Source organism: Trachypithecus francoisi, unplaced genomic scaffold, assembly GCF_009764315.1.
Source record: "Trachypithecus francoisi isolate TF-2019V2 unplaced genomic scaffold, Tfra_2.0 Lachesis_group21, whole genome shotgun sequence".
NCBI classification, from domain to species: Eukaryota; Metazoa; Chordata; class Mammalia; order Primates; family Cercopithecidae; genus Trachypithecus; species Trachypithecus francoisi.
The window spans coordinates 54,201,939-54,229,689 of record NW_022681467.1 but is presented as its reverse complement, the minus strand read 5'-3'; the positions used below and the strand labels follow the sequence as shown (position 1 = coordinate 54,229,689).

The 27,751-nt window shown below is 40.7% G+C and overlaps 1 protein-coding gene across 2 annotated transcripts in view; it reads right to left on the bottom strand.

Annotated features, from left to right (window-relative positions):
* The window catches only part of VAPB (VAMP associated protein B and C), a 57,265-nt gene that overhangs the window by 13,804 nt on the left and 15,710 nt on the right, over positions 1-27,751 (bottom strand). For both annotated transcript variants that reach the window (XM_033186871.1, XM_033186872.1), the window contains exon 2: positions 12,796-12,948. In XM_033186871.1, the coding sequence (XP_033042762.1) occupies positions 12,796-12,948 (153 nt within the window). The remainder of the gene's footprint in view (positions 1-12,795; positions 12,949-27,751) is intronic.

Sequence of the window (27,751 nt, the reverse complement as noted above, 5' to 3'; positions counted from 1 at the left end):
GGATCACTTCAGTTCAAGACCAACCTGGGCGACAAAGCAAGACCTCATCTCTATCACAAAAAAATTAGCTGGGCATGGTGGCCTATACTTACAGACTTTTCCAATGAGATCAGCAGGAAAAGAAATGAATGTGATGTTTTTGCAAGTGTACGATGCAATATGCCAACATCTGGAAGCTCTGCAACACTCAGCAAATGGTTTCCAAACAGTCCATGCATGATATCACAAAATCCATTCAAAGTACAGGAGAGACTGTAGTCCCAGTTACTTGAGAGGCTGAAATTGAGCTGGAAGGACTGCTTGGGCCTGGGAGATGGAGGCTGCAGAGAGAGAGCTATGATAGTGCCACTGAACTCCAGCCTGGGTGACAGAGCAAGACCCAGTCTCTTTAAAAAAAAAAAAAAAAAAGATAAGGGCTTAGAAAGGCGCTAAGTGGGCTCACCTGGGTCCCATGGACAGCATATTAAACAAGAGTGCCAGGGCTCAAACCCAGCTTTGACTCTAGACAAAAACAATTTACAGTAGTTATTGCCAATGATAAAATACAAGCTTTCAGGCAAAAATTATAATTGTGGAAAACTTATCTGCCAACCACAGCTTCATGGTTCTGCAAATACTTACAGACTTTTCCAATGAGATCAGCAGGAAAAGAAATGAATGTGATTTTTTTGCAAGTGTATGATGCAATATGCCAACATTTGGAAGCTCTGCAACACTCAGCAAATGGTTTCCAAACAATCCATGCATGATATCACAAAATCCATTCAAAGTACAGGAGAGACTGATGTATTTTAGTGAAACAATGTTCAAAAAGTCACAGACATGGCTTCAGATTCCACATCATACTAACAACCTTGAAGAAAGTAACACTTGTCAAGTTTTGGTGTAGTATCGAAGAATGTTCAGATTTATCTGAAAAAGCAATTAAACATACTCTTCCCTTTTCCAACTACATTATTTGTGGTGAAAGCAGTTTTTCTCCATATGCATTCACCAAAAGAACACATCCTAACAGACTAAATGCAGAAGCAGATATGAGAATTCAGCCTGTCTTCTATTGAAACAGACACTAAAGAAATTTGCCACAGGGCGGAGTGGCTCACATCTGTAATCCCAGCACTTTAGGAGGCAGGGGTGGGTGGATCACCTAAGGTCAAGAATTCCAGACCAGCCTCACCAACATGGTGAAACCCTTTCTTTACTAAAAATACAAAAATTATCTGGGCTTGGTGGTGCATGCCTGTAATCCCAGCTACTCAGGAGGCTGAGGCAGGAAAATCGCTTAAACCTGGGAGGTGGAGATGGCAGTGAGCCAAGATTGCACCACTGTACTCCAGCCTGGGTGACAGAGCGAGACTCTGTCTCAAAATAAAAAAAAAGAAAAATGAAATTTGCAGGCCAGGCACGGTGGCTCATGGCTGTAATCCCAGCACTTTGGGAGGCCAAGGTGGGTGGGTGACCTGAGGCCAGGAGTTTGAGATCAGCCTGGCCAAGAGGCAAAACCCTGTCTCTACTGAAAATACAAAAATTAGCCAGGCATGGTGGCGGGCACCTGTAATCCCAGCTATTCGGGAGGCTGAGGCATGAGAATCACTTGAACCTGGGAGGATGGAGTCTCACTCTGTCCTTCATGCTGGAGTGCAGTGGCAAGATTGTGCCACTGCATTACAGCTTGACCGACAGACTCCATCTCAAAAAAAAAGAAAAGAAATTGGCAAAAAATGGAAAAACGCGTCAAGTTTCAGTCTTCTCACTAATTTTTTTGAAAACTTATTTTTCATTAAAAATCTTACTGTTAACATGTAATTGTGTTATTCTTAATTTTACAAATTTTCAGTTTAATTTTTAATATAATATTGATACACCCCACAAACCAAAAAGCTTTTTGGGTCCTTTTTTTTTTTTTTTTTAGAGATGGAGTCTTGCTATGTTGTCCAGACTGGCCTCCAACTCCTGGGCTCAAGTGATCCTCCCACCTTAGCCTCCTGAGTAGCTAGGACCATAAGTGCCTGCCACTGTGCCCAGCTGCGTCTTCATTTTTAAGAATGTAAAGGAGTCCTGAGACCAAAAAGTTTGAGCACTGTTATGCTACAACAAATGGTCTCACAGGCCCTCCAGGAGGTAAACAATATGGTTAAGTAAGTCAATGCGGTTAAGTAATAACACACTGGTACCCGTCCTGGTAGAATCTGCAGTTTAAAAAGAGAAAGGAGATTTACACAAACCAGGTCTTGAGTTTTCGGGACGTACCTGGCCCTCAGGTGAAAACAGAAGCACATATGCATGCACACACATTCCTTACGGAAGGAATGGGGCATTACCTATGCTCCTCTAATCAAACGCCTTTGCAACTGCTTGCTCTACCTCCACAGAAGGGCACTGTCTGAGATATACTGCCCCCTTACTGCAGACCTTACAGATGTCACCAGCACAGCTCCAGGCCTAGAACATCCTACCTACCAAGTCACCACAGTGTAGACATGGAAGGACCATTTCTTTTTTTTTTTTTGAGACAGAGTCTTGCTCTGTCGCCCAGGCTGGAGTGCAGTGGCCGGATCTCAGCTCACTGCAAGCTCCGCCTCCCGGGTTTACGCCATTCTCCTGTCTCAGCCTCCGGAGTAGCTGGGACTACAGGCGCCCGCCACCTCGCCCAGCTAGTTTTTTGTATTTTTAGTAAAGACGGGGTTTCACCGTGTTAGCCAGGATGGTCTCGATCTCCTGACCTCGTGATCCGCCCGTCTCGGCCTCCCAAAGTGCTGGGATGACAGGCTTGAGCCACCGCGCCCGGCCGGAAGGACCATTTCATGGGCAGGGGAGAAGACATTAACAGGCATGCAAGCACACAAGGCAGTGGGTGTAAACAATCACTTTAACGGAGCCCCGGCAACAGCCTGAGGTAGCAGGTCCAACAGCCCTTCTACAAAAGCAGAGGACTGAGCAGATATATATACACAGATGCCTAAATATACTGTTGAATGGAAACTTTTCAATTGGAAATTAAAACTGTGCCCTACTGGCATGTTAACTTTCAGGAAGTTCTAGGTATAAGGTGGGTACTTATGGGAGGTTTTTGATCTGATAAAAGGTTTTTGCTTTGAAAAAAAAAAAAAAAAAGTCTAACAAGCACCATGGCATATGCTTCATTTTTTAAATCTCAGAATCTCATCTTTGAAAAGAAATCTCTTCACATTTTTCATGCCTACAATCTCAGCTCAGCCCCCAAAGAGTCACTTCGATATTTCTACCAGCCTGGAACATCTAAGGGGGGTGCTTGCCACCACCAGCTCTCCTTGGCTTGTGGGCTCCTACATCAGTGAGCCACAGTGAAGATCTAGGACACCCAGATTCTGTGAAACTTCATAAACTCCTGGAGTACCTCGGTATCCACATCCTGCTTAACATGGCCCCTAACTCACATCAAATAGTTTGTATTTTTCAGCTACTATCATCTCATGTCAAATTCAATTTGCTCTATCCTGTTAGTGGGAACTTTATAAAAACATGACAGAATGCTACTAATCATTAGTTCTTTCAGCTCCATACATGCAAACTGTGACAGAAACTATGTACTTTTTTCCATGGCAGGTTATGAAACAGTTTCCCATTAACTTATTTCACTTTCACTTTTTTTTTTTTTTAAGAGATGGGGTCTTGCTAATGTTGTCTAGTCTGGCCTCCAACTCCTGGGCTCAAGTGATCCTCCCGCCTTAGCCTCCTGAGTAGCTAGGACCATAGGTGCCTGCCACTGTGCCCAGCTGCGTCTTCATTTTTAAGAATGTAAAGGGGTCCCGAGACCAAAAAGTTTAAGCACTGTTATGCTACACCAAATGGTATTCACCAGTATCTCTTCACTTGAATACCAGAGATACTGATGATAAAGCCCTCTTAAATGAACCATCTATCCTACTTTTAAAATGTATCTGCTGATACTACATTAAAAAGAAGTCTGTTACCAGAAGACAGCCTAGAAGCCAGGCCACTACTCATCCACATTAATGCTTTGTGATACAACGCCTGTTGTATTACAGATTGCAAACTGGGATCCTGTTAAGAAAGGGCCTTTGGGGTCATAAAACATTGGATCAATAAGATCAGAGTTTCCTGAACAGAGAAGAAATGCAGAAGATACGCTACTTAAAACATATACACACACCTCTTGGAGAAATGGTGACTTGATTAAATGCAGCATAAATGCTGCTTCTGAGAACCCAAGCAAATCACAGATCACTTTCATCTGCATCATAATGGCAACAGAGCAAATAAAGTCTAACAAGCACTACGGCACATGCTTCACTTTTTTTTAATCTCAGAATCTTATCTTCGAAATCTCTCTCTCCACATTTTGCGTGCCCACAATCTCAGCTCAGGCCCACAGATCTTTCTAGATTTCTCCCAACTAAGAGATTTTTCCAAGTTTCTTCTAGTTTCTTTCCCAACCAAATCACCCTGCCTAGCCCCTACAAACTCCACACATTTAATCTTACCTTAATACCCTACTTGTATCACGTTAATTCCTCAAATCAAAAACCTCCTGTAAGAGTAACTATGTCCTAAGTAAAAGGCAATCAGTTCAGCTTTTCACAATCTGGCCCTTCTTGGATTTCTTGGTATCTCTTATTGGAGGCCTCCCTTCTGCTCCAACAGGTGTGCACGTCACTCAGGCTACACACCATGCCCCTATGTCCTTAGACCCAGTGACGCTCTCCGATCATCATCAAAGTCTCCTCTTATCATGTCAGCCCTCCCTGACACGTTTCTCTTGATTCTCCCTTACTCTACTCACATGTCAATATACCCCATCTTCCAGGACTTAATCCTCTGACAGAACCTCTGTAAGGAATATGCCTCTGTAAGGCACGGTGGTGCATGTCTGTAGTCCCAGCTACTTGGGAGGCTGAGGCAAGAGGACTGCTTGAGCTCAGAAATTTGAGGCTACAGTAAGGTATGAGAGCGGCATGCACTCCAGGCTGAGCAACACAGCAAGATCCCAACTCCATAAATAAGTAAATAAGGCCAGGCGCAGTGGCCCACACCTGCAATCCCAGCACTTTGGGAGGCTGAGGTAGGCAGATCACTTGAGGCCAGGAGTTTTGAGGCCAGCCTGGCCAACATGGTGAAATCCCATCCCTAACTAAAAATACAAAAAATTTAGCTGGGCATGGTGGCACACACCTCTAATCCCAGCTACTGGGGAAGCTGAGGCACGAGAATCGTTTGACCCCGGGAGGCAGAGGTTACAGTGAGCTGAGATGGCACCACTGCACTCCAGCCTGGGTAACAGAGAGAGAATTTGTCAAAAATAAATAAATATATAAATATAATAAGATGTAAATAAGAACCCTGGAGGGAAAAGTTCTCAAACTTCAGTGAGTATCAGAATCACCAGGAATGTCTGCTACAACACTAACTGCTAGAGCCCACCTCCAGAATTTCTGTGTTAGCAGGGGTGGAGTGAGAATGAGCACTCCCATTTCTAACAGGTCCCCAGGTGGGCTGCTGCTGCTGCTGCTGCTGGCCCAGGGCCTGCACCTGGAAAATCTGTGCTGTACTATACCCCTAACATCACAGTTCCTGCTGAAACAGCATTTCATACCACAGTGCCTACTGTGGGCACCTTACTTTGCTGGAAGACTGTCAACTCCAAGACTCCTAAGCTCCTACTGACATGTTTGCCTTTTCTCCCCAGTGAGACTGAGACCAGAACTTAATGTTTTAATAGCTCACATTCTGGGTGCTAATTTGCATTTTTTTCATTAGCTGACAGGTTTGCACCTTCTTCTCTTCCAACATTCAAAGCGTTCCTGAATCATGCTCTCCCTAGAAATATCCTTGGAGAAGCCCAAAGAAGAAACCCTCCTTTACCCCCACCAGCTGGCTTTTCTTCTGTCCTACTTCCCAGAGTCACTCCCTCCCTTCCAAGTGGGCAAGATAGGGCTTCCAGCTTCTGATGGCAGTGCCCTCAGTCTCGCACTCCCCATCCTCTCACAAAGCCTGCATAAAGACTGTCCTCTGCCATACTGTGCTTATAGGATCGGAATGAAGTCACTGATCCACTTTTTTGAGACTAATCAAAGACACAGATACATAAATGCCAAGCAGAGCTCCTGATGAGCTGGTGATAACCAGCATTACCTAAACAAGATGATATAATGCTAGCCTAAAGCAAAGAAGCTGGACATTTTAGACTGTGAGCAAATTTATCATTTCCTTTAGGGTCCTCAAAACATTGAGCTCATGACCACCTTGGTGGACCTCTGCCTATTCAGGGGCCCATGGATGGAACTCTGAGTCTAGCAAGTAAATAATGAATTGCATTTACTAATAAATCAGTTAATGCTGAAGAGTCTTTGTGTTCTCTACAGGATTTTCCAGTTTCTGTATTCTGTCTTAGAAAACAAACTCCTCACAGTCTGATTAACTTATTTGTGCAGAGACTAGTACAAATGTGCTGACAGTGAGGTCTCCTTTCTCCAGTATCAATGGAAGATTAGGACTGCTATCTACAGGCACTGGCCAAACAACAAGGCTTATTCACTCTTTTTTATAAATATCTTTTAAAATGTAAATATTTTTCAAAAATCCAACATACTTTTCAGTCTCCTCTAACATTTATAACGGAATACAACATACCCCTTTTCTGATTACTCTTATGTTGTGACGTGAACCCCCATTATATACCATCTTAGTGAAACCTACAAGCTGTGTCTCTTGGGTTGATCACCTAAAACATGGAGAACAGTTCCCCGAGGCTTAAGGAATTCCAGCTCCCCACTGTTATTTCTGAATGCTCTGCACTTGCTCTCTGTGGTGTTCTTGCCCAGCACATCCACTGTCTGCTACGCACTGTCACACGGGCCACTTTCAATGTGGCCACCTCTCTACCCCTTTCCCTTTATTCTGATCTGTGATGGGCTGGCAACCAGGACAGGGTTAACAGTAAGTCTAAGGTAAGAATAAACAAGACAACATTCAAGACTGGAGAGCCCTCAAGTGTGTAAGTATGCAAGGACCCGTAATGAGCAAAAAGAAAATCACTTTTGGCTTCTTAAAATTTTCTTTGCTTATTTTTTGCTTCTCAGTTATGCTGTACATAGTTGAAGTTACCTTCAGCTAACTGAGGTAGACGAAATGTGTAAGTCCTCTCGATCTTGATATTTGAAAATGTAAAGAATAAACTGTGTCATAGTCACAAGAAAAGTAACAATTCTTCATTAAAAAGCTAAGTATTACAGTAAACGTGTAAAAACCCTTAAAAGCGTAATTAAGCTGAATTTTTGTTGGCAATTTTCCTTTTTCTACTTTTTGTTTAACCAGAATCTCATCTGGTGAAAAAGATTAAAGACATCTTTTAAAGTATGAATGTGAGTTGTTGTTATCTGAGAGTAATAAGCCTGGTTCATGGAAACCACTTACAAAAAAGTTTCGCTTATCAGAGACTTTCAAAGCAAACAATCAAACTAAGAAGAATGTTGCTGTTAAGAAGCCCAAACACCCCAAATGCAGCTCCCACTATCAGTGCTTGATGGACAAATATTTGGCTTCTTTGTCTAAGGGCTCTGTGCGCTTATACCCTAGTGCTAATCACCTGAAAGGTGCACCCCGGTTGACTGGTCCAGGGCCACCAAACAGCTACATTAAACCGAGTCAGGGAAATCTTAAAAGGATTAATTATTAATCACAATACTATCCATTTAAATTAACTGATCAATGTTTCCATCCAAGAAGAGCTGCTGATGTTCATGCTCTGTCCTGAGGACTTTTTTTTTTTTTTTTTTTTTTTTTTGAGATGGAGTTTCCCTCTTGTCGCCCAGGCTGGAGTGCAATGGCACGATCTTGGCTCACTGCAACCTCCGCCTCCCGGGTTCAAGCAATTCTCCTGCCTCAGCCTTCCTGAGTAGCTGCGATTACAGGCATGTGCCACCATGCCCAGCTACTTTTGTATGTTTAGTAGAGACAGGGTTTCTCCATGCTGGTCAGGCTGGTCTCGAACTCCCAACCTCAGGTGATCCACCTGCCTCGGCCTCCCAAAGTGCTGGAATTACAGGCACGAGCCATCGCACCTGGCTGTCCCGAGAATTTTACTGGAAAAACTTTATGCTTTAAATGTGATTGAAAAGAGTGCTGAAAAGGGCTGTATGTCAGGAAGGAATACTGCTCCTTAATTCTTTGAATTCTAATTTAAAACACAGATTCAGACACTGGGAGTTTTGTGTTTGTCTTTAATTCATTTTCAATTCCCAAGGTACACTTAGTAAAGTACAGCTGTACCTAAATATTGTTATCTTTAATGACTCTTTCCAATGCCCCCCTCCACACACAGATATTTTGCATTTCTAATTTGCTTCGTACACAGGCAACCAATGTACATAATTGAACTACAAATGGAAGCATGCTTGCTACTTTAGTGAAATTAGAATTCAGTGACGTTTATAAAAATATTAAACTTAATATCATATTACAGGAAGCGTAAGTATTTTTGATGGGCCCATAATTTTACCACTTCACCTGCTGTATCCGCTGGCAAACATGGTTTGGAATATTAATGGAAAACTCCCTCATTATTAACTGAAGCACAAAAAAAAAAAAAAAAATCCACAACCACTAACAGCTTACCACAAAGAGATTTTCAGAAATTATGTACCTTAAAAATATCTTCCCACCATACAGTTCAGAAAATAGATTTAATTTTGTAAAGCTAGAACAACTGGGAAGATCCCCCACTGCCTCAAAACAATTCATTAATTCAAAAAGTTCTTTATTCCTTACATTTGAAATCTCAGGAGGAAAAATATCCAATCTCCCGTTCTCCAATCTTTATTTAAGTGTACCTATTTTGCTGAGGTCCAGAGTAAATAATTCAAAACCATCTCTAGTTGATAGTATGTATCATGGAGCAAGGGGCCAAAACCACAGCATTCTGGGCCAGTGAATGCAAACAGAAAGCCCCCCGCACCCCCTACCTACCATGCTGCCTCATCCAACAAGCACAACCCCCAGAAGGGGCTACAATAAAAATGAGATAAGACAAGCACCTACGGAAAGGACAAAGAACAGGATTCAAATCATAGGTCCAGAGGGCCATATCTTAAAGCAACTCTTTGGTAAAGCCCACACATTATAAAACACTGACACAAAAAGTTTAGGTTATGCCTGTGTCCACTCTTACTTTACCATGTAAGTTTATAAAAGGGAGTTTTTTTAAGGACCCAATAAGTGATCTGCCATGTTCTGAAGAAAATAGCATGATAGGTCAGAGCCTGAACTTTTGAAGCACAATAAGGTCCCTTGAATATGAGGGTAATGTGAAAAGGTAAGAAGAGCTTCACAGGGTATGTCTCAGAAGACATCTGGCTTTCCATGTCACAATCTGGACCTGTGTGCCTTCAAAACCTTAATCCCTCTGGCCAGCACAGGTGCCAGTTCCATGGGCAGACATCATTACCATCAACCCTCCCTCTCTTCCCACCTTCCTGCTTCCCTCCTCTCTTTCTTTCCTTCCCCCTCCCGTCCTTCCTCTCTTTAAAATAATGATTTATAGCCTTCCCGAATGGCTAGTGCATCCCAAAGGTTTTCAGAAATGGGAAAAGTGCACTGGTCATGTCCTTCTTAGGTATGCCCTGCCCACTCTGGGTGGTGGGCAGAGCAACGCTAGCAGTATTTTAAGTTGATTTAGTGGCCACCTTTTTAAAGATTGTATCTGAAAATGTACTGGCAACTTTTCACTACAAAACAAATGAATATTATACAAGGAAGAGAAAATACAAATTTCTTCTCAAAATTAGGAAAGGTCTATAAACAAACAAAATGTAGGGGTTGATTTATTTCTAAACAGTCAATTCAACTAGCCAGTTTTTGTCAAAGCTAGAGGAAGAACAATGTACAAATGTACCACTCTTGTACCATGTTGTCGATTCTGCAGTATTTGTAAACATTCTGTAAGGTAGACACTATTCTCCCTACCTTACAAGTGAGAAAACAAGAACCTAGAAAGGTTAATAGGTTGGTCAAAATTCAGCCGGCTGGTTAAACAGCCTAACTGGTCTTCCTGTTCAGGTTTCCTGACCTCAAGTCCACTCATCTTTGAAGAGAGTGGGTAAAACCAAGCTTGGCCATGTGCACATCTGGGGAGAAGGGGAGGCTGGCTTTTGGATCATCTGCACTGCCTGTCCACCGGCATCCTCCTCCTCCTGAGGACTCTACTGACTCACCAAGATGTCATCATGTAGCTATATTAATACCAAGAGGACTCCTGGAAAAAGGCAGTGCTTTTTATCCCAAGCTGTGCACGTCTAATAAATGATGCAGTGGTCCCTCAGCGATACAACTGCAGCAAATGGGGCTGGTCTCCTTTGCTGACTTGCAAGGCTGTCCTAGATATGCAATGATATCTGGCTTCACCTTGGTTTCCCTCAAGCACTGAGATAAATACCAAATAATAACAAAGGAACCCTTTTCTAAGGTGCAGATACGATCTTGTCTCATCTAGGAAGAAAGTCTACAGACACATGGACATTTTATTATTCAACTACTTTTTCCCCCAAATACATTAAACTTTGAGAATGATGGTACTTTTTATATTCATTCATAAGGGGGGTCATCCTCTAACACTACTGAGGCAGTTTAGTATGACAGAAAGAGCACTGGATCAGGAGCCAAGCCACTAGCTTCAAATAGCAGTGCTGCCATGACCATCCACGTGACCCTTGATGACTATGCCACACTCTGTGCCTTACTTCATCTGCCAAAGGAAGGCCACAACCACAAAGTCTTGGTCTTCCTTGTGTAAGCAATCATAGATCAGAACAAAGGCAGAGTTTGCTTTTGCTTTTTAAAAATTCCTATGATGGGGAAACAATGGATCTTCCTGAAAGACAGACAGAGATGCCGGGCGCAACAGCTCAAGCATGTAATCCCAGCATTTTGGGAGGCCGAGATGGGTGGATCACATGAGGTCAGGAGTTTGAGGCCAGCCTAGCCAACATGGTGAAACCTTGTCCCTACTAAAAATACAAAAATTATCAGGTGTGGTGGCACGCACCTGTAATCCTAGCTACTCGGGAGGCTGAGACATGAGAATTGCTTGAATCTGGGAGGTGGAGGTTGCAGTGAGCCGAGATGGCGCCACTGCACTCCAGCCTGGGCAACAAAGTGAGACTCTTTAAAAAAAAAAAAAAAAGAGATAGAGACATACACATACACCCACCCACACATATTTATATTTTGTATCAGAAAACATACTAACATTGTACAACTACCTACTGAGATTCTTTTATTCAGAAAACCATGCTGCGTTCCCTGTTCTTACTGTGAAAACTGGTAATTTTCATCTACTGACAAACTTGCTCAAATTTGATACGGGCATGGAAATTGAGGGGGGAAAGTAGATAAAATAGGGGAATAAAAGATTTGAGCTGCCCCTGACGTCAACAGAAAAATTTAAACCATACGGATCCAGAGGATATGGAAATGCCAAAATCCCAGTCCCTTCCTTTCTCCAAAGTGCTGCACTGCAGTTCAAAGAGCATAGGCTTCAGAGCCAGTCGATCCACATCTTGGCTCTGTCACTTGCTAGCTTCATGATCCTATGACCACCAGTCTACTTCTTAGTAAAATGGAGGTAAAAACGCATCCCTCACAGGGCAGGTAAGAGAAATGACATGAGATAGCACATGTGCAGGTGCAGCACACAGAAGTCACTCAATCAATGCCAGCTTCCATCCTTCTGACTTCAAGATAATAACCTGATTCGAGAGTCCAGATCAGGTCTTGCAGACTCAGAGAAGCACAGGGGGAGAGCTGGCATGGGTGCACCATAATGAGAGAGACCAACAGATGCAGGGAATAAGAGTTTGCAGAAATGATCAGATAATGAAACACCTTATATCTTTCCGAAGAGGTGAGTCATTTTTTTTAGGTGTCAAATGAAGAGCCAAAAGTATCACAATCAAAATCTATCATGGAAAAAGCCAGAGAGGTACTCACTTCAAATGAGCAGTAGCTTCTATTGATGCAGAAGCCTCTGTGACAGTGAGTCACCTGATAGTTACAGGATAAATACACACTCCCCCATAGCTCCTTCTTGGCTGGAGAAGTTCTAATGAGCTGAAAGTTCATTCCATTTCTAAAATGCATTTAAACTCCAACCCATCACTGACATCTCCTTAACTCTGAAATCCAATGCTCAATTTGGGCACTTTACCAGCATCTTTTCAGAAGCTGGATTTTGGAAAATATATGCACTCACAGACAGAAGGGAAAGCCATCAGACATGCACCAAACTGATACCCTCGAGTATATTCCAATTTCCTCAGCCCTCATCTCCCTTGGCGTTTCACGATCAGTAAAGTGCAGTGGCCAATCATTGGAAATGGCATGAGCTTAATGTCAGAAATCATTTAGCTTAAGTAAGAAAATAACTCCAATTAGTTTTCTCCCACAAAGTAAAATTAAGTTTGTTTAGCCCTTTTATATTTATTGCCAAAGGGCAGATTTAATTTCAAGGGAGTGAAAACAAAACTCCTTCTGAAGTGAGGTCTAAAGTGATCACTTCAGTTTTGCTCTAACTGTCGAGGTGCAAAGGGGCTGTAAGCATTGAAACAAGGAGGCATTAATTATGAAAAACAGGGGCTGGGACCCCGCTTTCTGATCGGGGGTAGAGGATTGTGGGGTGGGGTAGGGGGTGGGTGGAGACAAGTCTATCTTCTTCTTTTGCTACACTGCAAATACAAACTTTAAGAAAACCTACTGTCCAGGGGCCTTTTGAGTCCACCCTCCAGGCCTCGTCTCGGGACTTACCAGATACATTAATTGAGGCCCCTGCATCAATGATTCCGCTGTTGGGCCTCACACAGTACCTACGTGGCGCTGTAGTCTTCACCTTAAAACACACATTTCGGTCTGTTGGATTGCCAAGCTTCAGGTTGGTGGTGACAACATCAGTGAAGGGACCTGTAGAATGAGACAGAGACTGATTGGGGGTCTCATGAGGAAAGTTGAGAAGGTTTGTGGAAAGGAGAGCTATAAATATAGTTAAGGGAAGATTTGAGATCCACGATTATCTCATTAACATGCCAATGGATGAAAGAGATGAGCTGAGGTTAATGTACTACCAGTAACGTCTAATATTTACCATGTTCCCACTATTTCACTAGGTACCTAGTGTAAGTATTCTAGCATACAGCATCTCACTGAACCCTCACAACTTTATGATTATTGCTGTTTTGTAAATGAGAAAACTGAGGCTTGCGGGGACAAGTTACTTGTCCAAGTTTTCATGATAGTGGTAGTGAGGATCTGTCACCAGATGGCTTGCATCTAAGGCCATTTCTTACCCATGCTAAATACTGGTTTCCACAACAACAATATGAAATCTAACAGGGAAAGCGCAAAGGACTAAACTCGGTCCAAAATGATTATCTAAAGCACGGTGTGCCAAGAGTAGCAGATGGAAGAAAGACTTTGAGGTGTTAATGGTCTATAAACACAGAAACTCTCAACATTATAGTGTTGCTACAGAAAACTTCGTATCACCTTAGGCTATAGCAAGAAGTTCAGAGTCCTGCTGGGCAGTCCACACCTGAAACATTACAGACAGTATTAACTACTGAGGCTACCGGAGGATTCAAACAGGCGCAGTGGCCTGAAGATATTCTTTATTGCTATTATTTATTCACTTCCTACTTTATTAGATTTTTTTAATTAAAAAAGTAAAACATGCTTCTTAAACCAAACAATAAAAGATGTATAAACAGGAATAAGCTTTACTTTGTCCCCTGAGATAACTAATATTAACAATATGGGAGATCTTTCTACATCATCTATGTTTACACAAACAATATACATGCACACATGTGCAAGGGATGGGGGCTAACAAATAATGAAATAATACTATTCCTATTACTCTGAAAGTTGCTTTTCTGCATTTACCCCTCTATGGTGGACACGTGATCTCTGTGTTTATTAGTCAGGTGGCTACAAAAACTGAGGTCCTTATCAACACCTTTTCAAACTTACATATTTTTCACCTGTACATAAGTATTTCTGTGTTTCCTCTAGGCAAGTTCTTTACTCTGGTCTTTACATTTGCAAGGAAACCAGAAGTGAAGGTGGGGAAAGGGTGTGTGCTTATTTGTTCACAAATATGTAATGTTGACCTAACAAAGTCATTCAAATGTGTGTTCTGAAAAACTTCTCAATGAGACTCTAAGATCCTAAGGACCAGGATTATGCCTTACCCATCTCTGTAGCCCCAGCACTGTGGCTGCATGGAAAAAAGGTCTCAATCCACATGTTCACCAAGAAGAAAACCACCTGTGTGTGGATTATCTCCAGCAAAATTAAAATCTCAGGCTGGTGTCTCTACTCTTGAGGTGCTCAGGGCATGGAAAAAAAAAAAAAATCAATCTGATATGGGCTTACCTTAATACAAATTAAGAAATCAAAAATGGTGATAAGGAAGGAAGGAAATGGGACTCAATCCCAAAATCAAACGACAGCCAGTTCTGCTATGAGGCTTATTTTGAAACATAAATTTGATCCAGCATTACTCATGTGCATATTAGAGGGATATTCTGGGCATAAACAATTTTCATATTTGTTTCTGCGTGATTTTGTCTGCTATCAACACTAGGGGAACACAGAAAACTGCTCCTCGCTGAACCCAACTGCAAAGAAATACAGAAAACTTAAAAGCACACACACCTCAACCACCTACGAGATACCTCAGTTCACCTTGCGGGTAATGAGCCACACCTATCCACACCTGGTATTACAACTTTCCCTATGATTTCAGGTAATCCTCCTTACTTCAAGAAAACAACTCTTCTGATGTCCATATCCACAAACTTTGGGTCTTTTTCAAGAAAAATGCCATATCTGCTGCAGCATTTGTGGGTTTACCAGTGCCCTATCTTTGTGCATGTGTCACCAACAAAGTCTTTGAGTGCTGTGCTCCTAACCACACTTCCCTCATAATCCCTGTGGTTTTTACTAGCTATTCAGTATAGTGTGGTGATTCCAGGAATGCAGTACAGCAGAACTGACTATACTACTGCATCATCTATTGTTTTGTGAATTATTATTGCAAACACTATTCTCATTCCACGAGCAGTGACACCTTCACACATGCAACACTCCATGAGAATTTCTCCATTTGCTTACCTTTCTATCACAAACAAGTCTATCACTACACTCTAAGTCAGCTCCCCATTGAAAACTAAGAGTACAAAGGAGGCCAGGTACCTGTGGCCCGAAAGGATTTTCAGCTACAGTAAGGGAGAGCCAGATGCTGACGCTGCTCCATCCTTGCATCAAGTTCTTGGCATAAAGGGAGAAACAGGACACTTGGTGCTGAAGCAGTGCTGGGGAGATTCTAGCGGCAGCACTCTCCGTGACTACCCTTTTCCACTCTCCAACACAGGCAGTCTGACTCATAATAAAGATGGAGAAAAAGCTGTCCTCCTAGTAAGTCTCTTTGCTTGCTTAAGGAAGGGATCACTTCAGCACTCACAGAGTAGGGGGAAAAAGACTAGCTATGCAAGCTCTGATTTTCTAGGGTCAAACCAGCAATAAAACACACACACAGACAGGCATAAAGGACAAACAAACCTATGAGGGCACAAGCAAATCACCATGTACATGCACTTATCTAAAAACTGCAACTCAGAAGAACTCCACATAAGCACAGCAGCACCAAAACACTGGGGGAAGGGAGAAAAAAGTGGACAAAAATGTGCACGACATAAAGAGACACCTGAAATTAGGGTGAGCTTTCAAATATAAAGCCGAGGGATGACAGGTACTCAACAACAGTTTGAATGTGATTCAGAAACTCTCAGGCCACAAAGCGTTCTAAATCAAAGCTTAATCAAAGCTTAAAGTGACTAGTTTCAGCAAGATTCTGCCTCAAAAACATGGAAGTATCTTCAGAGCAGAATGCCAAGAATTCATAATGGCCCCCAAAACATTCAAAAATACATAGATCTTTTTTCTAAAATGGTTTGAAGTATAGTGAGAGCAGAAAACCAGGATGCTGGCAAGATTCCACTGTGATGAAATCCAGAATACTTGCTAGTTTCCAATTCAGTTTCTAGTCTCTTCCTTTCCTCCTCTCCCCCTTATGAAGTTGGGGTGTGAGAATCCCAAATTTAAGTATTTGTTTATTTCTTACACTGACCTCTTCTTCCAAGCACTCTACAAAAATAAGCCAAATTTAAATGTAAATATTTAACTGTTTTTAAAAATTTCCCCAGGTTAATCCATTACATCACAATTAATTGCTACTACACAGCAATCTTAATGGTGCTTCAACTTACATAAATCACATAAAAGGAAGTCTAAATTGTTAAAAGACAAGCAATATGTGTAATAATAAACAGGACAAAATAAACATCCCAGATTTCTCCCTCCGCAATACTAGGTCTTTACACGCTCGGGATTTCTTGGCCTTTCACGGGCTTTTATTTGTAAAAATCTGGAGGGAACTATACTGAAAATATACGCAATGAAACCACATCACTGGTAAAACAACAAAGTCCCATAGGTAAAAATCCAGATAGTTTGTAAGAACAGGCCAACCGTCCTCTCCGTACTCTGGTCAATTTACTCCAAGAATTTTATTGAAAATAAATTATATTCCATTTGAATAATTATAGGAAATAAACTATGTTAGTGTTCTCCTTTTCCCCTGTATTAATGGATTAGCATACACAAAACCTTCAATAAAAATGATGTAAAAGCTTATGAGCATCATTCAGATTTTTACTAGTCACTTTCACTTCATAAAACTGCCATTTCCATTAAAGCATTATGTAAAAAATGGGATTTTACTATACCAACATGCATATTTATCACCAATGAATTTAAACATTACGTATAAAGTACAGAGTCAATTTTACAAAGAAATCTCCTTCTAAACTTAGAATTTTTCCTTTTTAGAGATAAAAAAATGATGTGTCTCTAGAACCACAGTATATACTTTAAATCATTTTTAATCTTCTATTCCTTATTTCAGATAATGTCTGCAAAACTAGGAACTAAGCATCTAAAATGTGAAATGAGAGGTTAAAAAAGTGAAAAAACATGAATTTGGGAGAAATTGGCAATACTCTTTGAAACTGTTACTCTTTTTTAATAATGTAAACAATGCCCTTTACATCCTAGATTATGCATATACTCACCTGTGAACATTTGTGTGAGTTTGCTGAAGATGCTTATGAAACAGCACTAACTGAAAATGAATTCCTTGACATGCTCTAAAATGTATTTAGATAAAGCTAAACATAGTATAATGTATTTCCTCCACCTTCCCCCAGGACCCACTGTGCTTGGATTTTTGTCATTTTAAATTGTGTTTAAGGAAATAAGAGGTAAGAGTAAGACAGTAAGAGGGGCTAGAATTGACCCATTCTAGAAGACAAATACTACAATACCAGCAAAAACTTGAATACCATTAAACTGAAAGAAGAAATAGTTGCTTTTTACTCTTAGTTACAAAAACTGGGCCTTAAGATGTACAAAGTTCTGGTTTAAAGGTCAAAGAAGACAGTCACATTCCAGCAAAACATTAAGAGGTCAGGTTCCAGGTGTTGAAAATGTCATAAAAAAATGGCTGAATAAACTTATCAGTCAGGAAACCTAAGAGCATTTTGTGGGGAAAGTATTCCATTAAATCTTTAAACAGTCTCCTGATCTACGTATGATTTAAATGCTTTTCTGTAATTATTCATTCAAGACCCATGGAAGAAAAATTAAAATCCTTCCTTTCAGGAAATGTAAATACTACCTTAACAAAAGAATAATTTAAAAGTTCATGTCCCATCAAATTATAAAAAGTAACAATGAAAACTCCCAATGAACTGAAAACTCAATCTAGGCCTTACCTATCTGTATTACCTCAAGAATAGCATAACATCCTATCTACTAAATGGCAAGATAGATGTTTTTAAGGAGTAAATATATGTTTACCTTTTTTTTTTTTTTTTTGAGACAGAGTCTCGCTCTGTCACCCAGGCTGGAGTACAGTGGCACATCTCGGCTCACTGCAACCTCCACCTCCCGGGTTCAAGCGATTCTTGTGCCTCAACCTCCCAAAAAGCTGGGACCACAGGCACATGCCACCACACCTGGCTAATTGTTGTAGTTTTAATAGAGACGGGGTTTTACTACATTGGCTAGGGTGGTCTCAAACTCCTGATCTCCAGTGATCCACTCATCTTGGCATCCCAAAATGCTGGGATTAGAGGTGTGAGCCACTGCACCCAGCCATAATTTTACTTTTAACTCAGCAATTCTACGAGAAAATAAAGGCTAAAATATATTTAGACACCAAACTATAAAACTCCTAGAGGATGACAGAATAAAATCTAGATGGCCTTGGATTTGGAAGTGACTCTACTTACAGCACCAAAACAAAATCCATGAAAAAAATAACTGATAAGCTAGACTTCATTAAAAATAAAAACATCTGTTCTGCAGAAGACAAGCAAGCCACAAGCCAGGAGAAAATATTTGCTAAAAACATATCCGAATAAAATACTGTCAACCAAAATATACATAAAACTCTTAAAATTCCATAACATGAAAATGAAGACCAGGTACGGTGGCTCACGCCTGTAATCCCAGCACTTTGGGAGACCATGGCAGGCAGATCACGAGGTCAGGAGAGATCAAGACCATCCTGGCTAACACGGTGAAACCCCGTCTCTACTAAAAATACAAAAAACTAGCTGGGCGTGGGGGTGGGCTGAGTAGTCCCAGCTACTCAGGAAGCTGAGGCAGAAGAATGGTATGAACCCAGGAGGCAGAGCTTCCAATGTGCTGAGATCACGCCACTGCACTCCAGCCTGGGTGACAGAACGAAAGAGACTCCGTCTCAAAAAAATATATAACAGTAAAATAAAATAAAATAAAATAGGCAAAAGATCTGAACAGCCACCTCACCAAAAATGTACAGAGAGCAAATAAACATATGAAAAGATGTCTGGCCGGGTGCGGTGGCTCACGTCTGTAATCGGGAGGCTGAGGCAGGTGGATCAGCTGAGGTCAGGAATTCAAGACCAGCTTGGTTAACATGGTGAAACCCTGTATCTACTGAAAATACAAAAATTAGCCAACTGTGGTGGCCCATGTCTGTAGTCCCAGCTACTGGGGAGGCTGAGGCAGGAGTATACTTGAACCCAGAAGGTAGAGGTTGCAGTGAGCCAAGATTGTCCCACTGCACTTCAGCCTGGGCGACAGAGTAAGACTCCATCTCGAAAAACAAAAAAAGAAAAGACGTTCAATGAGATACTATTACACATTTGTTCATTTTCTTATTGTTAGGTTTTAGAATGGCCAAATTCTAAAATACTACCAATACCAAGTGTTGGTGAGGATGTGGAACAACAGGAACTCTCATTCACTGCCGGTAGGAATGAAAAATGGGGCACAGCCACTCTGAAAGACCATTTAGCAGTTTCTGACAAAACTAAACATATTCTTACCATACAATCCAGCAATCACCCTCCTTGGTATTTACCCAAGTAAGTGGAAAACTTATATCCACACAAAAACCTGCACATGGATGTTTATAGCAGCTTTATTCATAACTGCCAAAATGCAGAAGCATTTTGTGAGTGGATAAAATAAACTGGTATATCCGGACACTGAAATAGTGCTCACTGCTAAAAAGAAATAAGCTATCAAAGCCATGAAAAGACACGGAGGAGCCTTAAATGCATATTCCTGAGTGAAAGCAATCAGTATGAAAAGGTAGCATACTGTATGATTTTTACTCTATGACATTCTGGAAAAGGCAAAACTACAGAGACAATAAAAAGATAAGGTGTTGGCCGGAGTGGTGGCTCATGCCTGTAATCCAGCACTTTGGGAGGCTGAGTGGGGGCACGGATCACTTGAGGTCAGGAGTTTGAGAACAGCCTGGCCAATATGGTGAAACCCCATCTTTAATAAAACTACAAAAATTGGCTGGGTGTGTGGGCACACACCTGTAATCCCAGCAACTCGGGGGGCTGAGGCAGAAGAATAGTTTGAACTCAGGAGGTGAAGGTTGCAGTGAGCCAAGATCGCCCCACTGCCCTCCAGCCTGAGTGATGGAGCAAGACTCTGTCTCAAAAACTAAAAATAAGAAAATAAAATAAAATAAGCTGTTGATAGAATTTAAGGGAGGAAAGAACAGGATGAGCATAGAGCCTTTTTAGGACAGTGAAACTATTCTGATATTACAATGGTGGATACATGTCATTATACACTTGTCAGAACCCACAGAATGTACAACACTAGAAATGAATACTAATGCAGACTATGGACTCTGGCTAACAATGATGTGTCAATGTAGGTTCACCAATGGTAACCAATGTACCACTCAGTGTAGGATGTTGCCAGTGGAGGGGGCTATTACGCATGTGTGGGGTAGGAGTCATATGAGAACTCTGTGCATACTTTCTGCTCAGTTTTCATGTGAACCTAAAACTGTTCTAAACTATGTTTTTTTTAAAAAAGGAAGAGGAAAAAGTATTTGGTCTTTTATATTAATTCACTTTCAGTAGTATCCCCCTTAACATTTCTAACATTAAATATTATTGAGATTTTGAAAACCTATATTGTGTGTGGGTGTGTGTGTATATATATATATATGAATAAAGATTCTTTGTTGTGCAAAATGATTGCTCCTCTTCCTTTTCTAGAGTTCATGAAATTCTGGTTTCACAAATACATATCCTTCCTTTGTAATTTATCTTCTGATGTAGCTACAATACTTTGAAACTCAACCTATATGTTACCAAGTAAGTTATATACCAATTTGATATATAATCTATCAGGTCTCAGCTTTTCAGATATAAGTTTAGAGTTAATAGCTTCACAACAGTTTTTTTCACTCTGCATTAAAAAAGCTGTATTATTTTATACTCTTAAAAACACAAATTAGGTACAGTATCTCTCCTTTTCACAGCTTCTCCAAAAAACCAGTTACCATATTTCATTTCAGCTCTAAAAAGATTACCTTCTGGGAAGGTAATAATCTGTCTCCAGAAGCCTATGACTTTTGATGGATTTTGTTAAGACAATAAAAGTGTGCTTGAGGTTTCAATACAGAAGACTGTATGTGGGAAAAATACACTAAAATGGAGGGACACAGACACTCTAAAGTAAAATCTGTTGGGTATCTTATTAATATCTTTAAATTTTACCCTTTGACAGTCTATTTTCATTAAAAAGTATCCTATTGCTTTCTGCTTTCCATACCCATCTGCAGTGCACCAATCCCCACGTTATTTCTTTTCTTGTTTATGTAAATCAATCTTCCCCTTCTAGAATGGAAACTCCACCAACACAGATCTTTTCGTCCCTCTTGTTCATTACTGATCATCAGCACCTAGAACACTTGCAGGCACAGAACAGATGCTCAATAAATATATTTGCTGAATGAACAAATAGCCATGCCATGCTTCCATCTACTTCACACAATGGCTGTATTCTTCCTCCATGCACCCACTGTATGCACATCCAGGCTCTGGGTGAATAAATACCGAGACAACTGCTGCTCCCGTTCCAGCATTACACCCTTTTCATCTTCTGCATAGGACATATTTTGTTTGTTCCTTTCCTGTTTCCACATGGAGTGGGGGGCGGGGCGGGGTGTCTATCCTATTCATCACCAGATCCTCCGAACTAGAACAGTGCCACAAACACAGTAAAAATGTATGCTGCATGAATAGGAGACTTCCTCAGAGGTCATTGTACTCTGATTCTGCTGCATTTCCTGTAAACAGACACCTACTTCAAAACCTGGATGTGAAATCATTCTAAATCTGTGCTGCTTATATATAGGTTGAAGGTATTAAAAATGCTCACTGTGTCAATAATGCTTTCATCATAATTATTCTATGGTGATTTTTTTTTAAAGTTGCCCCCTCCCTAAAAAATGAAAGATACCATACTAACAGATATTCAAAGAGAGTGAGCTCTTAAATAACCATGAACTCAAGAATAAGGACAGTGGAGAAGTTTTCTTAAAAATCTATTTTCTTGATTCAATTGTCAGCTCATACATTAAATCAATGCTTTAGAAACAAAAATAAAGCTTTAAAGCTTTGCAACCAACGTGTTTAAATGACAAACATTATATTCCAATATTCCAGCAGAAAGCCTAATTGTATAGCTCTTATTTTGAAATAACCACATAAAAAGAACCCTACCCATAGACACATAACTTTCCTGAAGAACTCTTAGAATGCAAAGTGTTTTAAATTAATAAAGTATCCTCCTGGTATCCTCGGGAGCCAGTCAGCTACTGAGAAACATCACACCTGTTATTGCAGCAAGAGAAATCAACACCAAGAACTCTCACTGATGATGCCATCAAAGGCACACCAGAAGCCAGCTTGATTGAAATAGACTATACCAGCCTTGCAGGCTGCTTGCGCAATTCACTAGTTTCCCAGCTCTTTCAGAGCAGAAAGAAACAAAACTCAGCCTGCCACCACCTCCACGGGTGGGAAAACTAAACCGGAAGGCATGCTATTGTAGTTTAATAATTCCTCAGATCAAACTCAGGAAAGCTACCTGAAAAAATATAAAGTTAGACAGTAAGGAACAGCCTGGAAAACTAAGATATTTGCAGTTTATATAACAGATAAGTGGCTAGAATTCAAAATATATAAAGAATTATCTTGCAATAAAAATGCTACAATCTCATGAAGGAATAATGAACTAGATCTGTATTTCAACAATTGAAGGGTCTCAAAAACACGTTAAGTCATCCATACACCATGACACTACATTAAGTGATCTAGAAAAAAATGGAAATAGTTCACATTAAATTCCTCTGCAGAGTTAAAAAAAAAAAAAAAAGGGAGTATGAATCAGCAGATATGGAGTACAGACATGTCATAAATTATTAGTGAAGTTTTACTTGTTTTATTAAAGATTTAAAACAAGTCTTCTAACAAATTATTAACATTTAGCCACTCCATATTGGGGTATTTTTATTATCTGTATTTTTTTGTAGTTAAAATTTTTTTCATATACAGAAAGCTACCTGTAGTTTATGTGAGATCCAAACAAGGTTCTTTTGAAATAATTTTCTACTTGTTCAGACTTGTAAAGTTGTTGAAAACTGACAAACCAACCTTGATAGTCATGCTTGCATAATTTATAAAAATCAAGGTTATCACTTAAAACATGTTTAAAGTTGCAGTAGTCTCATTAATTCAAGACAAACACCCATGTCTACAATTCTGACAAAAGCTGCTGTATGAACTTCAAAGACTAAAAACCATCTAAAGATAAATACTGTCACTACTTTTCTTTAATGCACTAGATTTTTTTTTATAATAGAAAAAATGGCTAAAAGGAGTACATAAGAGCTGAAGCTTCATACATTCTACCTATATCCAGCACTAAGATTATCATGCAGTGGAAGATTATTCACAGATGAATTTTGTATCAGTTCTAAAAGGATCTTAGACGATTTAATAAACTGAATTTTTTCAATGCACTCTTTATCCCATTGACTAGCGGACATCTAGTAATTATTCTCTACTTGAAAGACCAAAATTTCTGATCACAAAAATAAACAAAAAGATAAGCAATATTCTACTCCAAATAAAATTCTATCTAACTAGAAGAGTGGCAAAACATGATTCACATTTTACACAAAGCAGGATGAGTCAAGACAGATAATATGCTCAAGTTAGGGGTATGAGTGATAAAATAGCATGGGGTCCAATTTCTCGTGGTTGTAGTTGTTTTAACAGTTCAAGTGCAAAAAGTCAGTATCAACAGAAGTAAAAACTTCCCCAAAGTGTTCCCTCTTTAGTGGAGATGACAGCATGTGAAAAAGCCTCCACACCAAAATCAACACACCCAATTCACACCAGATACACAGAAGAAGGGAGAAGAACAAGCTGAGCATTCTGCACCTCGATGATCCAATTGGAATTTTCAATTTGTGAACAATGAGAAACAGTAGAACGTGGTTTATCAGTTAGTGTGTCATCTGGTCTGGTTCCTTTCCAATAAAGAACCTAAGTGGCTATACCAATGGTAAGGGATTATCAACCAGGTCAGCAGCTTCTTAAACTCAACAAGAGGCCAGAGGAAAGAAAGGCTGTGAGACTTGGATGAAAAATATTTTCTATTTTCCCCTTTCTCTGCCCTTGGAAATTATGCCCATTCTTCAAAGTTTTGCTCAAATGTCTTCTCTTTTGGAAAGGTTTACCAAACCTCTTTAGTCAGAAGAAATTATTCCTTACTGTTCTATGTCACAACAATAAGCTGACTGCCAAATTTCTATCTGCAGCCTGGCCCTCTCCCCTGAGCTCCAGACTCAACTACCTATTTAACATCTCTCGTTGCAAGTGTACTGAGCATCTCAAGTTTCTTATGTCCAAACGGCACTCTTGAGTCCCACTCTCCTGCCTCAAACTCAATGCTTCTCATCTCAGTAAAGAAACCACCACTCACCCAACTGCTTAGGCCAAAAGCAGTCTCCCTTCCTCTACATTTAATCTACATTCCTCTATATTCTTCTACATTTAATATAGAAACCCTGTCTCTACTAAGGATACAAAAATTACTCAGGTGTGGTGGCACACGCCTGTAGTCCCAGCTACTTTGGAGCCTGAGGCAGGAGAATTGCTTGAACCAGGAGGGGGAGGTTACAGTGAGCCGAGTGAGACAGTATCAATGCACTCCAGCCAGGACAACAGAGCCAGTCTCCGTCTCAAAAAAAAAAAAAAAAAAAAAGACTCCTGGCCAGGCATGATGGCTCACACCTGTAATCCTAGTATTTTTGGAGGCCTGAGCTCAGGAGTTCAGGAGTTCAAGACCAGCCTGGGCAACATGGTGAAACTCTGTCTACTAAAAATAAAAAAATTAGCCAGGCATGGTGGTGTGTGCCTGTAATCCCAGCTACTCAGGAGGCTGAGGGAAGAGAATTGCTTGAACTCGGGAGACAGAGGTTGCAGTGAACCGAGATCGCACCACTGCACTCTAGCCTGGGCGACAGAGTGAGACTCCATCTTAAAACAAGAAAGAAAAAAGAAGAAATAAAACTAGTTCTAAGACGGAAGTGAGTATGATGAAGAAACTCCCTGCACCATCACAATAACTGAAATGGAGACAGCCAAGGGCTCCTTCATCTGGAGACTCTGTCTCCAAAAAAAAAAAAAAAACAAACAAAAAAAACTCCTACTCAGAATCCTCTGTGGCTTCCCATCTCACAACAAAATCCAAAGTCCCTCTTGTGGCCTGCCTACCAGCAAGGCTCCTGCCCTCTTCTTTGAGCTCACCTCCTAGCAGGCCCCTCCATCACTCTAGTGCAGGCATAATGACCTTGCTGCTCCTTGAACACACCAAGCTCATCACCACGCACTTGCCCTTCCATCAGTCTGTAATGCTCTTCCCAAATGTCTCCATAGTTCACAGACACATTTTATACAGGTCTCAGTTCAAATATCACCTTCTCAGGTAAGTGACCTTCCCTAATCACCCTACTTAAATGATCTTCCCTCATCACCCTACTTAAAATTGCATACATTCCCAAATCCCTTTATCCTGTATTGTTTTTAGTTGTTTTTTTTCCCATTTATCACCTACTACCTGACACCACATCATATATATTTTCTGTTTTTATTTAATGTACATCTTCCCCACTATTAGATGAGCTCCATAAGGTGCAAGTTTTCTCATCTCGGCCTCTCAACAATGCTTGGCACGCTACAGGTACTCAATTAATAACCAATGAAGAGAACGGTTCAGGTGCTGTGCTAGGCTCTCAAGCTGGAGAGAGAAACAGGGCATTGTAGCTCCCACCCAGAACACACAGAACAATCTTGGGGCCCATCCAGAATTAATGAATCAGAATCTCTAGGACTGAGACTTCATAATGATTTTTTCTTTTTAAAAAATTATCAAATGTGACATTAGCTCATATTTAACAGTGCCAATCTATTCTAAGTACTTTACATGTGTTAATTTGTATCCTCCTAACATACCCGAGGGAGGAATCTGAGGCACAGACAGGTTAAATGCATCACTGAAGGACACATGACTCTCAGCTGGCAGATCTAGGGTTCACACTCTTAACTCCTGGGCAGTATACCACCTCTAACTGTATCGAATACTGTATGAAAGGTAATCTATAAAGCATCCTATCAAAAGGGGAGGGTGAGGAGTACCGGGAACTGATCACTGAGGCAAGCCCTGGAGTCTGAAAAGCAGATAACGCAAAGCACACTTTGAGCTGCAGGGAACTTGGGTGAAAGTACAGTGTGATAAAGCTGTAAGGGACTTCTGGAGGCATCACATGGCTGAAGAGGAAAGGGTACGAGAGGGGTGAAAGAAGCTGAGGCTGGAGAGACGCAGTGTGGCCTGACTCTGAAGAGCTTTGCTGCTGGCCTAAGAATTTGGGGCACAAACCTATCCGTAAGATCTAGAGAGCCAATGAATGTTTTTAAACCAAGAAATGATATCAAATTTCAATTTTTAGAAAAATATCTCTGGAAATTGTATAAACGATAGTCCGAAGGGTAAGAGAAGCAGGTAGACAAATTAAGAGATGGAAAGTTGAGACATGGTGCTACTACAATAGTCTGGAAGGGAAAGGACCTATACTCAGGATACGACAGCCGAATACAAAGAAGCAAAATGGCATAGGAGATGTTGCTGATTTAAACAGACTGAGTAGATGTGAAAGGTTATGGAAAAGGGGGAGCAAAAGACAAGTTTAGGATTTCCAGTTTGCCAACTTGGTGCAAGGGCCACTCCCAAGAGCCAGAAGCCACAGTTAGTAGGGATGAGAGGGTAAACTGTAAATACAATGTGGAATATGCTGAGTTTGAGGTGTTCTCATGACAACCAGATAGACACGGATGTCCAGTAGGCTGACAGATCAAAAGATCTGCTTGGAGATACAGATTTAGAAGTTTTCTGTGCAGAAGTGGAAGATGAAGTCATTATTAATGAGGCAACATACAGAGAACTGTTAAATTGAGAAGACTGAAGCCAGAACCTGAGAAACCTCAACACCCGGTAAAAGAAATGATAAAGAGGTGGACAGTTCATCGGAAAAGTCAAAGACAAGCATCACAGAGAGAAACCTGGGGAACTAAGAAGGGTTTGAGTGGAGGGGTGGGATCTGATGAAAGAAGAGTGAAGATATCAGAAACTGAGATTCACAGCTTCCCCAAAACTAGCTGTGACAGAAGACTGGGCATTTGCTTAAGTGGGGAAGATCTAGAAAACAAGATTTCTTTTTAGGAAGGGGCAACTGAAGAATGTTTGTAGGCACAAGGAAGGAATCAAGTACAAGAGAAATCTGAGATAGCAGTAATAGGCTGACTAACAATGCAAAATACTGTTAAGTGATGGGAAAGGAATGGGGTAAAAGAACACACACCTAAGAGGTAGTCCTGACTCTGAAATAGAAGAGGAGGATAAATAAAAACCTAAGTTTCTACATGACAGAAAAGTAACCAGCATTTAGTAGAAAATGTTCAAATATTTTCTGAGCAAAATGCACTGTGTCTACATCAATCGGCTGTACATAACGGGCCCTGCCGATAGGCTTCATTACTCCTTACCACTGAGTCTTCTCTTTTTCCCCCCTCTCCTTTCTCAGCTTTGTTTTTGTTTTTGAGACAGTCTTGCTCTGTCACCCAGGCTGGAGTGCAATGGCATAATCTTGACTCACTGCAGCTTCCACCTCCCAGGATCAAGTGATTCTCATGCCTCAGCCTCCCAAGTAGCT